General features: G+C 37.5%; 1 protein-coding gene across 2 annotated transcripts in view; it reads left to right on the top strand.

Moving 5' to 3' along the window:
- The first annotated feature begins 6,054 nt into the window (after window positions 1-6,054).
- The window catches only part of MYO7B (myosin VIIB), a 77,297-nt gene continuing 68,848 nt past the window's right edge, over window positions 6,055-14,503 (top strand). For both annotated transcript variants that reach the window (XM_087725673.1, XM_087725672.1), the window contains exons 1-3: window positions 6,055-6,131; window positions 9,596-9,642; window positions 14,115-14,228. In XM_087725673.1, coding sequence (XP_087581799.1) covers window positions 9,625-9,642; window positions 14,115-14,228 — 132 coding nt within the window. In that variant the 5' untranslated portion in view covers window positions 6,055-6,131; window positions 9,596-9,624. The remainder of the gene's footprint in view (window positions 6,132-9,595; window positions 9,643-14,114; window positions 14,229-14,503) is intronic.

The following is a 14,503-nucleotide window of genomic DNA, read 5'->3' on the forward strand; positions in this document are numbered from 1 at the left end:
ACCATACTGTGCTAACGCCCCTAAAAAAACATCAGAAAACATTATTGGGATGATTGTGGAAATTTCCATACAGATCAATCTCGGACTTATCACCATAATTGGGACCAACATTTCCATTGAGTGACACCCAATTTATGGCCTTTTCTGCCATAATTGTTAAACGAAACACTGCAGTTAAGTGAGTCTTGTGCTCATTAAGAGAATCTGCTTCACACTGATTTTGCTTATCAGAAGCTGGCTGGAAAGGTCACAAATGGTGACCGTATGTCCCTGAGACACTGCAGCCTTCATAAATATATGCCAGTTGCCAACCATCCAAATTTTGATCATTTGATTGTGGGGATGCTGTGATGGTTGTAAATGTGAGGACCAGTCATTACTTTTTTCAGTGCCATTGTAACTTCAAACATCACTGAATGAATTGTAAGTCAAGGACTTATCTGTACATGATTCCTAGGTAATGACTAATACAGTGATGCAACAGTAAAACCAATAGATGAAAAAGAAACCCTTGTTCTGCCAAAAAAAATTGAACATAGGCCCCCAACAATTGATTAGTAGTTTCAGCAACTCCACAAACTTCACATAAATTATCCAGCTTTCCAATAATAAATGTATCCCTTGCAGAGCAATATCCAGGTAAAACTCAAAAATGAAAGCTGATGGGCTCTGCCAGAAATGTCAAAAAAATGAAACCCACTAATCTGTAAATGAGGAATGTCAATATCCCATTCCTTCTACCAGATGTTTCCTGTATCATGTTTAACCCAATTCCTGACCTCCTTGGTTTCACTAATTCTGAGTACAGTTGGGTGCCTTTCACATCATGTTACATTGGCTTTGTCTGCTGCCACACCTCAACGAATGGCTGCTGCACACATTGAAGCATCAACAGACTCCTGTGGAGGCAAGTATCAGCTTCCCAGTGCACACTGCTACAGTTTCCCAACCCATAGTTTCTCTTCACAATGCCAGTATGGAGCTGCTACCTGCACCCAGATTCCTGCTGCAATCTGAAGAATCCATCTCCTAGTTCTGCACACAGCAATTGAACAGCTGATATATTGGGTTGCACAAGCCTTGTGAGCAGTTGCAGCATCCTAACACAAGATTTGCACATTGTGATGCCTACTAAATGCAAGCAGGTCCTTAGGAACATTGTCAGGAAAGCACTCTTATTTGTGGTATGTTTTTGCTGAACGCTGTTATCTATCTACAATGCAACAGTGCAGAGTTTTCACTTTCACGGGCCTTTGGTCATAATATAGAGGTAACATCCTATCAAGTTACTTCTGTCTGGTGGTAGCCATTGTACTGTGGTACTTTGCCACATAGCTCCAATGATGGTACTTCCAAGTGATGGGGTATGGGTACCTATGGATGATATGCCAAAATATGTGTTTATTTAAAACATTTATATAGCGTCCCATCTTATATTGAATTCTGAGAAGCTCCCAATAAAAATCAAACCAAAATGCTGGTCATGATGCAAAATCAAAGCCCATCTCTTTTCTTCTGTGTGTCAATGCCATCATCCACAAATTATAGTTCAGATGGAGGGTGTATTAAAGGATTTTAGGTTGTGCTTATGTCATCAGGAGTGAATCAGCCACATAGCCTTCTTAACTGCACTATTGTGTGGATTTTTGTGAGAAACAATAGAAAATAATTTGTACCCTACCTTGCTTTTGTATAATATTTGGAATATAAATTTAAAAAATAAATAAAAAATAAAAAGCTTTGAAAAACAAAAACAAAAAAATTAAAGGAGCATCCATTATGTGCATATTTTATATATGTTGGTCATTGTTGAGCTGAAGATAATTGATAAATATCTGAAGCAATTTTCTGGATCAAGTTTAACCACATTTATTAATCTGAATTGGTAATTCAAGATGTCTGCTTAAATGCTGAATTTAGTGGAAAGGGGAAAGGTGTTTGGCATTCTACTGAATACTGAATAAATCCAGCCAGTGAGGGTGTGTATATGGGTTGTTTAACAAACCATTAATCATGGTTATAATTAACTAATTTATTGTGTTAAATTTGGACGATTGTATCTCCACACAGTACTCTCACAATGCACTGTGCAGAGACATTGTATTTGGTAGTATGGAAATTATATTGTCTCATATGCCAAATCATTCAGACTACAGCTTCTCTAATTTGTTTACATTTTAATATAAATGGTTAGTTTTGAGATCCAAATCTAAAAAGAGTGTTCGTATTTTGGCAAAGCACCAGAAAAGTTCAATTCATATTCTTCCCTATCTAATTTGGGAAATGGACAAATACACTCATCTATTAATAAGGAAATATGTTTGTTCACGTTATGCTACATATTTCTGGTATACAGTATATGTTATTCTGCACAGTTTCTCGTAGAAACAAGGATAGGTTTATGCCTGTACTGCTCCAGAGGATTTGGCAATGAAATTAGCATAAGCAACATTATATCCCCAGTGATCTGTTTTTATTAGAATTTCAACCATTGCCCCAAAAGCTTATTAGGAATGATTGGATTACTCATCTGCCCATCCACTGCAGCACACCTTCTAACATACATAACCTGATGCAGCACCCTAAAACTTTAAAATAATGTTTAAGCAAAGAGAAATTATCATATATGCTCAGGATACAAGCATTATTATTGTTGTTATTTTGAAGAATTCTCATTTCTTATGTAACTTGTAAATCAATTACATTACGTATTCTAGAATGAAATTATATTACAATAATTTTATTATATGTAAGAATAAAAATGTTTTTCAAGAATTTAACTCCAAAAAGCAATCTAATAAACTTATAAATATTTGTAGCTTTATCGTTTCTTTCAGCTGTGTCCACAAATATTTGTTTGGCTTAGATGAGCCAGGACTTGACACAAAATAGGTTCAATATATGCATTTAATGCTTTGTTGGCTTGATCCCAAAAAGAGGGATGGATGGATCACGTAGGTTGTAATAAGATTGCCCAGCAGGAAAGGATGAACTTATAACATCCAGAATAAGAAGCCCTACCTTGGTAGTATTTATGTCCAGGTACTTGGATGTTAACCTATTTTGACTTTATTTTCACAGATGCATGAATGTGGTAATGATATAATGTTTGGGATTATAGCGAAAATGCTGTGGTCTTTATTTTAATCTCTCCCTTCCTCTCTTTCCCTTTTTGATATACCCTACCATTGGTTTTCAAATTTAACTATAGCAGACAATGACGTCGGAAAGAACTCTGATTGGATGTAATGATTAATGGGAAGTTGCAGAAGGCAAAAGGTATATCCAGTCATCTGAAGTTAGCATTACGCTGCAGTAATAATATATATAGGACTTCCAGAGCTCACAAAGGTGTGATTGGAACAGTGTGATACCTTTTCTTAGCCTATGTGAACAGAAGAATATCTGCAAGGTTATTAATTTTCTCAAAAGCAAGAAGAGCAGTGTAAGACTTTTGTGCTATTTTAATTCTTTAATCCAGTGGGTGGGCTATTAATTAAGAGACACCTAAAAAATACTATCCATATGTGTTGACATAAAAAAGCTTGTTCTTTAGCATAATTAAGCTGCTCAGTTGATTTATGATATTACAAGTAAATTTTAATATGTGTGTAATTGCATTTTCAAACGTATCTACTACAGATTTGTTTAATAAAACTGTGGGCTGATTTCATTGCAACATGATATTTTACTACACAAGTTTCTTTTTCAATTAATCTAATGAAATAATTGAATTAGAATTTTTGCCAATTAATACTATAGGTTATTTTTATACACATAGATGAAATGAAAGACATGTAAAAAAATATAAGCAAACAATACAAGGGCAAATATTATAGAAAGCAAACTGGGTTTTAAAAGATACTATCAATTGGCTAGAAATTGAAAGAGGTTAATTATTTCAGTTTTACCTAAGACCTAAAATTGTCTATGTGTTCTTATTCATAATGTTTCTGGGGGGGAAAACTTAAGCCATAATCTGATACTGCTCATGATTGCATAGAGCTAATTCCAGAACTTTTTTCTTGTGTTTCATATGATTCCTTGGAGGCACCATCACAAAAGAAGTACTCCTTCTTTCCTTCACGAAAATTAAGAATGAATGACCATTTGGTGAAGGCAACTGTTAACCATGGATTTTTTATTATCTCATCAGTGTTTGAAAAAGTGAACTGGTAAATAAAAATATAACTGATAAGGCTTCTAATCAATTAGGGTTTTTTTAATACTGAAATTATTGTGACTATTATATTCAACTAGTTTTTTGAACAACTTCTCTTACAAAATATCAGGTGTGCTAATGGTGAGCAACATAATATTTTTAGCTGTCAGCATCTTAGCATCTCGTACAACCAAGAAACAAGAATCTCAGAATTGTCTTTAACTAGATGTAATGAAAGAGAAAAGAAAATTATGTTAGAAAATCTGGGTAACTGAATACTTACTATTGCTTTAAAACTAAATTTATTTCTGAGTTCATAAGGATGGAGATTTCTTGATCATAAGAGATCCTTGCTGTTCTCTGAATTTGGTTATTTTCTTGCAGATATTTTATTGCTAAACTAGATAATCATCATGAGCACTGATCATGTTGCCTAGTTTGGATAATGAAATGTCTGCAAGAAAATAACCAAATTCAAAGAACAACAAGGACCCCCTCATTTCAACCCTGAGCTACAAATACCATGTTTCCCTGAAAATAAGACAGGGTCTTATTTTATTTTGACCCCTGAAATAAGCACTTGGCCTTATTTTCAGGGAGGTATTATTATATTTGGGGTGCTGGAGGCAGCGAGCATGGTCACCTCGAGGCTGCTGCTGTGTTGCAATATTTTGGGGGAGGGCTTATTTTATCACATATGCTCAAAAGCTCGATTGGGCTTATTATCTGGGGAGGACTTATTTTGGGGAAAACAGGGTATCCTCCTGTATTGGTTTCTTGATCTTGTACTAACAATATATTGATTCCCTAGAAAAGATTCCAAATAAATGAAGAAAATGCAGTTCTGTGCTTGGAGAATTTTGAAAACTGCCACCCTCTTTTCCAGGCTATTCCCACGACACTTATCTCACTCCCACCCAATCACTAGTGCTGTGCACTAGTGATTCAGAATCATTGCTATACTGCTTATCCACTGCATTGGATTGGGACTGGTTATTATCACAGATTTATTTTGGATGGTATAAATGCAAGCAAGACATTGAGTAGAAATACTTTTCACTTTTGCAAGTTTTCCTCCCTTTATTTTTCATTGTTTGGAATGTGAGCACTCGGAATGTAGCCAGGTCAGGAAATGGAGTCCAGAAGAAATACTGAAATAGGCTTTACTAGGAGAATATTGAAAGGCTGAAGGTGTTTTTTCTTCCCCCTGCCTTCTACCAAAGAGAGCTAGTTTGGTATAATAGTTAAACTGTAGAAATCTAGAAACCAGGAGACTGTGAGTTCTAGTCTTGCCTTAGGCTTGAAAAACTGGCTGGGAGACTTTGGGCGAGTTATTCTGTCTCAGCTCCTCACCTGCCAGGTTAGTTGTTGTGTAGAAAATAGGAAGATGAAGGAGCATTATTTGTTTGCTGCCTTGAGTTACATATAAAATAATAAAGGTGGGATGGAAAATATAATTAAATAAATATCAGAAGGCGTAGCTGTGGAAGGGAAGTTCCTCCTTTTTTACCATTTTGTAGTTAAATTGCAATATAGGTACCATATACAAGGGAAGAAAGAGCATGCTTTTTAATAAAAAGCTTCCTTCCTCCTCATATTTGAATAACAATATATAAGAACTTGGCTTCAAGTTTTCTTCTGAAATAATTTTTATATGTTATGAATCTTGGTTTGTACGAGAAGCTAAATATTGCTAAGATAATCCCTGAGCGCTAGAAAATCAGTCATTCATTGCTCTCACCTGATTAAAATGCCAACTGTAAAAATGGAAGATACTCTAACCTGGGGCAAAGTCCTATAATAAATAACCATGAAAGAAACTTCAGTCACTTCCTGACTTCCTCATGGAATAGAAGGATTATTTTTTCATGACAGCATTCTTCCAGGGTTTCATTGCCAAGGTTTTTTACACATGATTTTTCCTGAAATGGAGAATTAGAACTAAGCTATAACTACTCTTCTAGGACAGGTAATGTGATTTTGGTCTTTTCTTCACTTAGTCTTGTAGAAGATATGATTTCAAAAATGGATAAATCGTTACTTGGAAGCCATCATTGTAAATGGCTCTTTCTATCAAATATTTTATTCATCTATTAATTGTAGAGAATCAGCTACTTGCTTTGAGAATAAGTATAAGTGCTGGGATAAAGGTTTCTCTAACACTAAGTTAAAACCGAATTCTCTAAATTTGGGGATTTGTTAATTTTTAATGCAAATAGTACAAATATGAATACAAATATTAATTGTGACATATAAAGCTTTATGATCAGGCCATGAGCTTCCATAATCCAAAATATATAGGAATTTAATTGATTTTTTTAAAGATGACATTTTAATATATATGGAAGAAAACAAATTCCGAGACTCTAGATCAAGGAAGAAATTTTAAAAAATCTTTCAGGTTTTTTATTCATTGTTGATTTATTTGTTAATCGTTATTCCACCAAATAAGAGCTTTTAAGTGTGATATAATGAGAAAAAAGTTTGAACATACCGGTATACCCATATTTTATCTTGTGGCTTCTGAAATACATTTTTATCATAGTTATATTTTATCCAAAGACCTAGCCTGCCCCACCCCTGACATATCCATATATCTCTGTCTCTGCAAAGTCCCATTAAAATTAGCAAAAATACTTAGAATCCGTACTGAGAATACTGCTCTATTTAAACATGGGTACACATAGCAACTTTTTAAGAAAAATGTTTTACATTTGTGACTCTCAGAGTATAAATTTGTTTAAAGTTGTAACTTTGACCATGGTGATTGTAGCAGTAGCATAGTAATACATTGGAAGTCTCAAAATTTCCTGGCATTTAGAACAATTAATCAGTGGAACAGCTTGCCTCCAGAAGTTGTGAATGTTCCAACATTGTAAGTCTTGAAGATGTTGGATAGCCATTTCTCTGAGGTGGTGTAGGGTTTCCTGCCTAGGCAGGGGGTTGGACTAGAAGACCTCCAAGGTCTCTTCCAACTTTGCTATTGTATTGTAAATAAGTTTGACAACTCTTAATGCCTTTTTGGCAATATTGTTACAGTGAGCTCTGAGGCTTAGATCTTTTGAGATGAGTACTCCTAGGTTCTTGACAGAGTGTGGGTCATCTATTAGGTTGTATCCACCCTGCTTGTATTTGGTGTTCTGGTTTTTGTTGCCAATGTGTAGGACAGAGTATTTGTTAGCAGAGATTTGGAGTTGCCAATTGTTCAACCATTCAGATACACACTCAAGGTCGTTTTGTAGGGTGGTAGTATTGTCTGTGGTGTTAAATAATTTTACGTCGTCAGCAAAAAGAACGGAGCTGCTTATAACATGATCACAGTGTTTATGTAAAGCAGAAAGATATAGGTCCTAATAGGCTGCCTTTGGGGACATCAATGTTAACTGTTGCAGTGTTTGATATTGTGCTTTCAATTTTTGACTACTTGTTGCCTGTTTGATAGGAATGCAGCTATCCACCTGTGCAAAGATCCAGAAACGCCTTAGGAGCTTAGTTTTAACAGAAGTTTGTCATGTACCACTGAATCAAAGGCTTTGCAGAAGTCTATGTAGATTGCATCTATTGCTTTACCCTGGTCAAGTTGTGTGGTACAAATGTTTTTGCAGTGTAGGAGCTGCAGATTACAGGACAAATTTTTCCTGAAACCAAAGTGCTTGTTTGAGAGTAGGTTGTTTGTCTCTAAGTGGAGGGTGATGGATTGATTTATGATGGATTCCATGACTTTACAGAAGACGCAGCAAAGGTTGATTGGTTGGTAATTCTCAACTAGGGAGTTGTAAAGTTTTCTCTTTGTATTTCATGAAAGGCGGATCTGTACTTTCTTCTTAGCCAATTGCGGTACGAGCCACTGACCACTTCCTCAATGCAGACATGGCTGACATTCTCCTCCCACTCCAGTCCATTGGAAATGCACTCTACACCCATGCTTTCCAGCTATGTTTCAAAACTGCTGTTTTCTGATCTGAGCCTCCTTCAGAGGAGACCATCTCCAGCCCTTCATTTCTTTTAGGAGCACCCCAACTCCAACTGGCCCCAGAGTTTAGCACACCTCTTCATTTGTGGAAGCTGGTTTCCGTCTTGGGCAGTCATCTTCTTCTAGATTGTTTGGCTGCTATGTTCTCTGCTGGTCGACAACAATTAGTTCTCTGCCCTTCACCCCAGAAGCGCATGTTCCATTCATCCCTTGCATTTCCCTTTATGTTTCTACCTAGTAAAGAGACAGAATAAGTGAGTAAAGAATGTTCCTTGTGCTCTCCCATCCCTTTCCCATTGTACTGCAAAGCTTCCCTTCCCTTTTCTTGTTTTCTAAAAACATCTTTAAGGTGCAATATATAAATATGTTATTTCTATGAAGAATTCTGGCTTGCCATAAACTTACTAAGATGCTACAGAGAAATCTAAAAACAAAATGAACAAAACAACAACTGTTCCCTGTTGTTTTGGGTGTTATTGTAGAATTATAATGATACCAAAAAGAAAAAAGAAAAAAAACCCTCCCCCCCCTTCTGTAATTTTAGTAGAGTCAATAGAGATAATGAGGAAAGGGAGAAGTGAAGGCATTCATGTGTGCAAACATCTGAGAAACTAAAGGAATAATACAGAGACTAGTGAGTTAACAAACTCTAAAAGGAAAGACAGGCATTGGTAGATCAGTTCACACAAGAACTGCCTGCAAAGTTTGCTTTCCCTGCATAGTTGGGAAGAGCAAGAAGCAGAGAAGCATCCAATTGGCTGTGCAATGGCTATAGCTTGGACTGAGCACCAGCTGGGTCCCATTGCCAATCATTGCAATCTGGACTGGAACTTCTAAAGTTGGCATAAGGAACAGGTGAGAGCTGCACAAGAGGCAAGCAACGTAGACTATACAAGAGTGTTGAATTGCCATAAACGTTTTAATAAAGCGTGTCATCTTTTTCTATGTTTATTATTATCATTTCTTGAATGGAAATGAAAGAAAGAAAGAAAAGAAAAGAAAAGAAAGAAAGACCTGCTGCAAATCATCCAGAAATGTTATAATTTAGCAAAAAATCGAAATGTTATCTTCCAGTTCTAGTATTCTACTCAGGGAACCTCCAAGAATTATTATCAATAAAGTGTCAGTATCCTTCAGTCAGCTGTTTCAGAAGGACTTGCAATATCTGATTTTTGACTCAAGTTGTTTTTAAAACAGAGGATAAATCAACAGATATCAACCTGATCTAGTTACACAAAATAATATAGAATCGGGGAAAATAATTTTAATTTACATAAATTTATCAGGCATTATTTCAGGGTTGTCTAACACTCTCTGGTCTTTCTTAGGAAAAATGCATACTAGTCCTATCTCTAAACTTATAACTTACTCATAAATTCCAGATTCATGTTCATGATGTTGCTAACATATTTATCCTTTTATTCTATTGCTCATTCCTATCTCCTGCTTTTCTCCAACAGGCTGCAAATAATCACGTTGTTAAAACAAGATGGTCGTACTTCAAGCTGTAAGTCTATAAATGTTTGTATGGTGTATTGAATTGAATTGAATTGAATTGATTATATTTCTATGCCGCCCTTTTCCCCGAGGGGACTCAGGGCGGCTCACAACCCAAGTCAGGGGGGGGCGTACAAATAAGAAAAAAGAACACGAACAAAACAATACCACAATTTAAAACACTCAACAACCATACCATTTGAGGGGGGACAAAAACTCATTAGCCCCAGGCCTGTCGGAACAGCCAGGTTTTAAGGGCTTTGCGGAAGGCCTGGAGGGTGGTGAGGGTCCGAATCTCCACGGGGAGCTCATTCCAAAGGGCCGGAGCAGCCACAGAGAAGGCCCTCCTCCGGGTGGTTGCCAGTTGGCATTGGCCAGTGGATGGAATTCGGAGGAGGCCTAATCTGTGGGATCTAATCGGTCTATTGGAGGTAATTGGCAGCAGGTGGTCTCTCAAGTACCCAGGTCCAATACCATGAAGGGCTTTATAAGTGATGACTAGTGCCTTGAAGCGTATCCGAAGACCAATAGGCAGCCAGTGCAGCTCACGGAGGATAGGTGTAACGTAGGTGTACCGAGGTGCACCCACAATCGCGGCATTCTGGACAAGCTGGAGTCTCCGAATGCTCTTCAAGGGCTGCCCCATGTAGAGCACATTGCAGTAGTCCAGTCTTGAGGTCACAAGGGCACGAGTGACTGTTGTGAGGGCCTCCCGGTTCAGGTAGGGACGCAACTGGTGCACCAGGCAAACCTGGGCAAATGCCCCCCTGGTCACAGCTGACAAGTGGTGTTCAAAAGTCAGCTGTGGGTTCAGGAGGACTCCCAAATTGCGAACCCTGTCTGAGGGGGCGTACTGTTTGACCCCCCAGCCTGAGAGATGGAAAACTTGGCCAATTAGTGGGAGGGAAACACACCAGCCACTCGGCCTTATCCGGATTGAGTGCAAGCTTGTTAACCCCCATCCAGACCCTAACAGCCTAGAGGCACTGACACATCACGTCAGCCGCTTCACTGAGTTGGCACGGGGCGGACAGATACAGCTGTGTATCGTCCGCATACTGATGGTATTTTATCTCGTGCCGTCGAATGATCTCTGTACATTGAATAACATCCTGTTTGAAATATAAACTAAGCCTGACAAGAAGCTGTATATATGTTTTGTTATTACTTGTTTAAACTCAAGTTTAAACTCAATGTACAGTTAAAAACTTGATGAAGAAAATATATTTTGGCCATTTACCTAAATACTGGAAGTGATGGTCCAAGCACATCTCCCTGAGAAGTATGTTTCATACCCTGCATAACAAAAAAGCTTCTGTGGTGCATCTTCAAAATAGCCTCTCCTGCTGATCTAAGCAATTGGGTAATTCCTAAAGAGGTCCTCTCTGTCCTGTACTAAGCCATTTAAGGCCTTAAAACATCCTAAAATTTGCTCAATAGGCAATGGGCACTCAGTGTAGCTTTTTGTGTTATAGACATGATGTCTGTCTTGTGCCTTGCTCTGGTTAGCAACCACTCTGTTCCATATTATACCAATTTCACATTCTGTATATTTTTCAAAAATACCCCCATATAGAATGTCTTGCAGCAGTGAAGATGATTGAAACAAGGCATGAATAATTGTCACCAAGCCTGCCTGACTCAAGGAGGGCTGGTGTTGGTGCAGTAGTTACAGCCTTTCTCATCGTAGTTGTCTCTTTAAATTCAGTGATACCTGGGGATCAAGAACCTCTCTGAAATAAGATGGTTTCTCTTTTGTGCAGCCTCATCCTTGTCTGAATTTAAGTTTATTCCTTATCTTTCATTCACTTCATTGCAAGATTGGGGTATATTCAAGAATGTTATTTAACTATGAGCGTCCTCGTAGTTACATAGTAACTTGAAGTCATTTAATATTGATGATACCTCTAAATGATTTCTGACTTGAGAGCATGAAGCAAACTCCTTGTCCTGACAAAAACCCCTTTTATTAATTTACTGTGAATTCTGTTCATTCACATCCAGCAAAATCTTTTAAGGGAGGATTTACAGTCACAGACCTTATCTGGCTTGGAGAGCTGACAGGCCAATATCTGCAAAATTTGGCAAAGAGTCTCAGAGAGTCATGAACCAATTAAGCAAACTAATTGTCTCCTACAAATGCCACTCTCTTTTCTCTCCTCTTTTATTTCCTCTGGGAGGGGCCATTCATCGCCCACCTGTGGCCTTATTCCCAAGTCAACCCCTGTTCTTTAGCTGTTTCCTTCGTCTGGCAACTCTGTGCATGAGGACACTGGGCACAGGCTCCAGCTGTTTTTCTGCCTCACTAATGTCTGCCTCTAAAGGCAGCTGATAACTAGCATATGGCCCTGGCCCCCTCTCCGCCTCTGACACAGAGCCTTCATCAGAGCCTTCTCCAGACTCTGCGACTGGTCCATGTTCCTCCCCAACCTCCTCTCTGCCGAATCTGCTGCCAGCTCTACTGGCTGCTGGCAGGCCACAACACATAGTCATGCACATGCCTGGTATGTGATGACTTGTCTTTCTGGCTTCCATAATTAGTATCTAATTTCTTTCCATATAATTTCTGCTACCTTCAATTCATTGGGAAAGCCATTGGTCAATGTTAAACTATCAGAATGTATTCCAACAGGAAGGACTGCAACCACTACAAAACAGAGCTCCCAAGTTCTAACCCCACCAGATGAGCCAGAAGGATAATATAGTTAATGGCATTTTAAAAAAAGCACCAAGAGATCCCAGTGAACTAGTAATAACCCCAATTTCAGTGTAGATTTAATGTAATTTAATTTAGTTTAATTTAAGCACAGCCATATTCCAGAATGATTCTGGGCAGCTCACAATATCACAATGAGAATAAAAATGTAATATGATTAAAAAAAGAGTTAACAAAAACAAATAAAGTAAAAACAAGATGGTAAATCTTGCCGATAACATAAGGAATATATATCAAAAGCAGTCTTAGTATCATAACTGTTTCTTGAATAAAACTCCAAATGAACTAGGTCCAAAAAATCTGTTTCATCCAAATGCATTTGGCACTGCAAAAACACCAGTTTCTTGATCATTTTACTTATGCCTAGAATATTTGACACTGACCTATAATTGCAAAAATCTTCCTAGTCAAAGAAGGGCTTTTTTTTTTAGTAAAGGTCATAACCTGATAGAGATCACATGCTACCCTCAAGTAGGTTCACCTCCCTTCACCTCCCTTATAATCTGGCAGATTTAATCAGTCAAATGGGGCAAGAGTCAAGCAAAGCAGATAGTTACTCTCATCTTTTTAAATATATTGACTCTGTTATAAATTATATAAGCTGCAAAAAAAAACCTATATTAACAGAACAAATGATTGCCAAAATTACATTCCAGTAATCACCATATCGTAAAATTGATGAGAATTGCTCATGGTGAGGCCATGGCTGCTCTTTAACCTAGATGAATGAGATGTCATATCGTACCGAAAAGCATTACTTACCTCTTCTGCGCACAGGCAAGGGATGTAGAAAAGTAAGTTCTTTCAGTGCGTCCATTGCCATGGACTAGGATTTGAGATGAGTCTGAAAACTGACTCTGTGCCTGCTTAAGTGTAAAGGCTGGTCTGATGAAGGAGCAGGTGTGGGCTTTGGAGAAGAACGATGAGGAAGTCGGCAGTTGCCGGAGGACAACACTGGGAAACTAACAGAGAAAGCATTTCCTGGATTATCCTCATCAGGCCTCTACGAACACGCCACTCTTCTATGCTACTCTGGCTGTGATTCAAATCATTGCCCAGGTAGAGAAGATAGCTGATTTCTCAGTCTGGAGTGTCATCCTCAGAGCGAAGGAAGAGGTCAGAGACTACACAACAAAGGAGTTGCTTATATGCTGACAGGTGAATTGGAATATTTACAAAGACTATTGGTACAAAATTAGTAGAAGAAACCTCTTACAGCTTCTGCCAGAGGAATTTACTTCTTTGGTTGGGCACTTTATTTTGAATATTACTTTGAAATCTTAGTTTGATGCCATAGAGTTTGTTTTCAAATCCAGTTCCTGAAACTCAGTGGATTAGAAAGAGTAAACTTCAACTTTTATCTACACCATTGAAGAATCCAGTATTTGCCTTCCATTATTCTCAGTCAGTTTTCCACTTCTCTGTCTACAAGAATCACTGGGACAGCATGTTTACTCTTTGAAATACTAACATTAGATTTTATTATTAAATAACTTTTATAGGTGCTGCAAAATTCTGTAAGAATTTAATGTGCATGAATAGAACTACTCTATTTAATGGTTTGTTGCTTGTATATGACTTATATGTGCAGTTGCTTTCATTGCAATTGAAAACTATGAATCTGTTGGATTTGGCAGCATATAAAGCAAAAAAATGATGATGATGATGATGATGATGATGATGATGATGATGATAATGATGATGATAATAAGTAAGTCAGAACAAGAAAAAGCGTAAGATCTTTTATAGAATATTGTTTCTCTTAGGGTGATCATGTATGGCTGAAATCCCATTCAGGCAAAGAGTTTAATGTGCCCATTGGGGCAGTTGTGAAAGTATCTAACTTGGGACGATTCTTGCTGGAGGATGATGAAGGCAAGGTAGGCTACTTACCACTTTCATCTGTACCCAATTTTTGTATGTGATCTGCATCCAACTGAAGAGCTGGATGGATCTATAATTATAAAGGCTCAACAGTACACTTGAATTTTTAGTTGGATGTTTTGATGCTCAATTTTTAAAAGTGAGTAGGATTCCTATCAAAATGTAAATGTAATTTAATCTAAACTTGTATTTCAATTAATGTAATGGAACCTATTTAAAAATGATTAATAGGAGTTTTTCCTATGCATTTAATGATTTTCTTCTCTTTATT

This window comes from Thamnophis sirtalis, unplaced genomic scaffold, assembly GCF_051295495.1.
Source record: "Thamnophis sirtalis isolate CommonGarterSnake01/CBP01778 unplaced genomic scaffold, rThaSir2_p1.2 scaffold_11, whole genome shotgun sequence".
Taxonomy (NCBI): domain Eukaryota; kingdom Metazoa; phylum Chordata; class Lepidosauria; order Squamata; family Natricidae; genus Thamnophis; species Thamnophis sirtalis.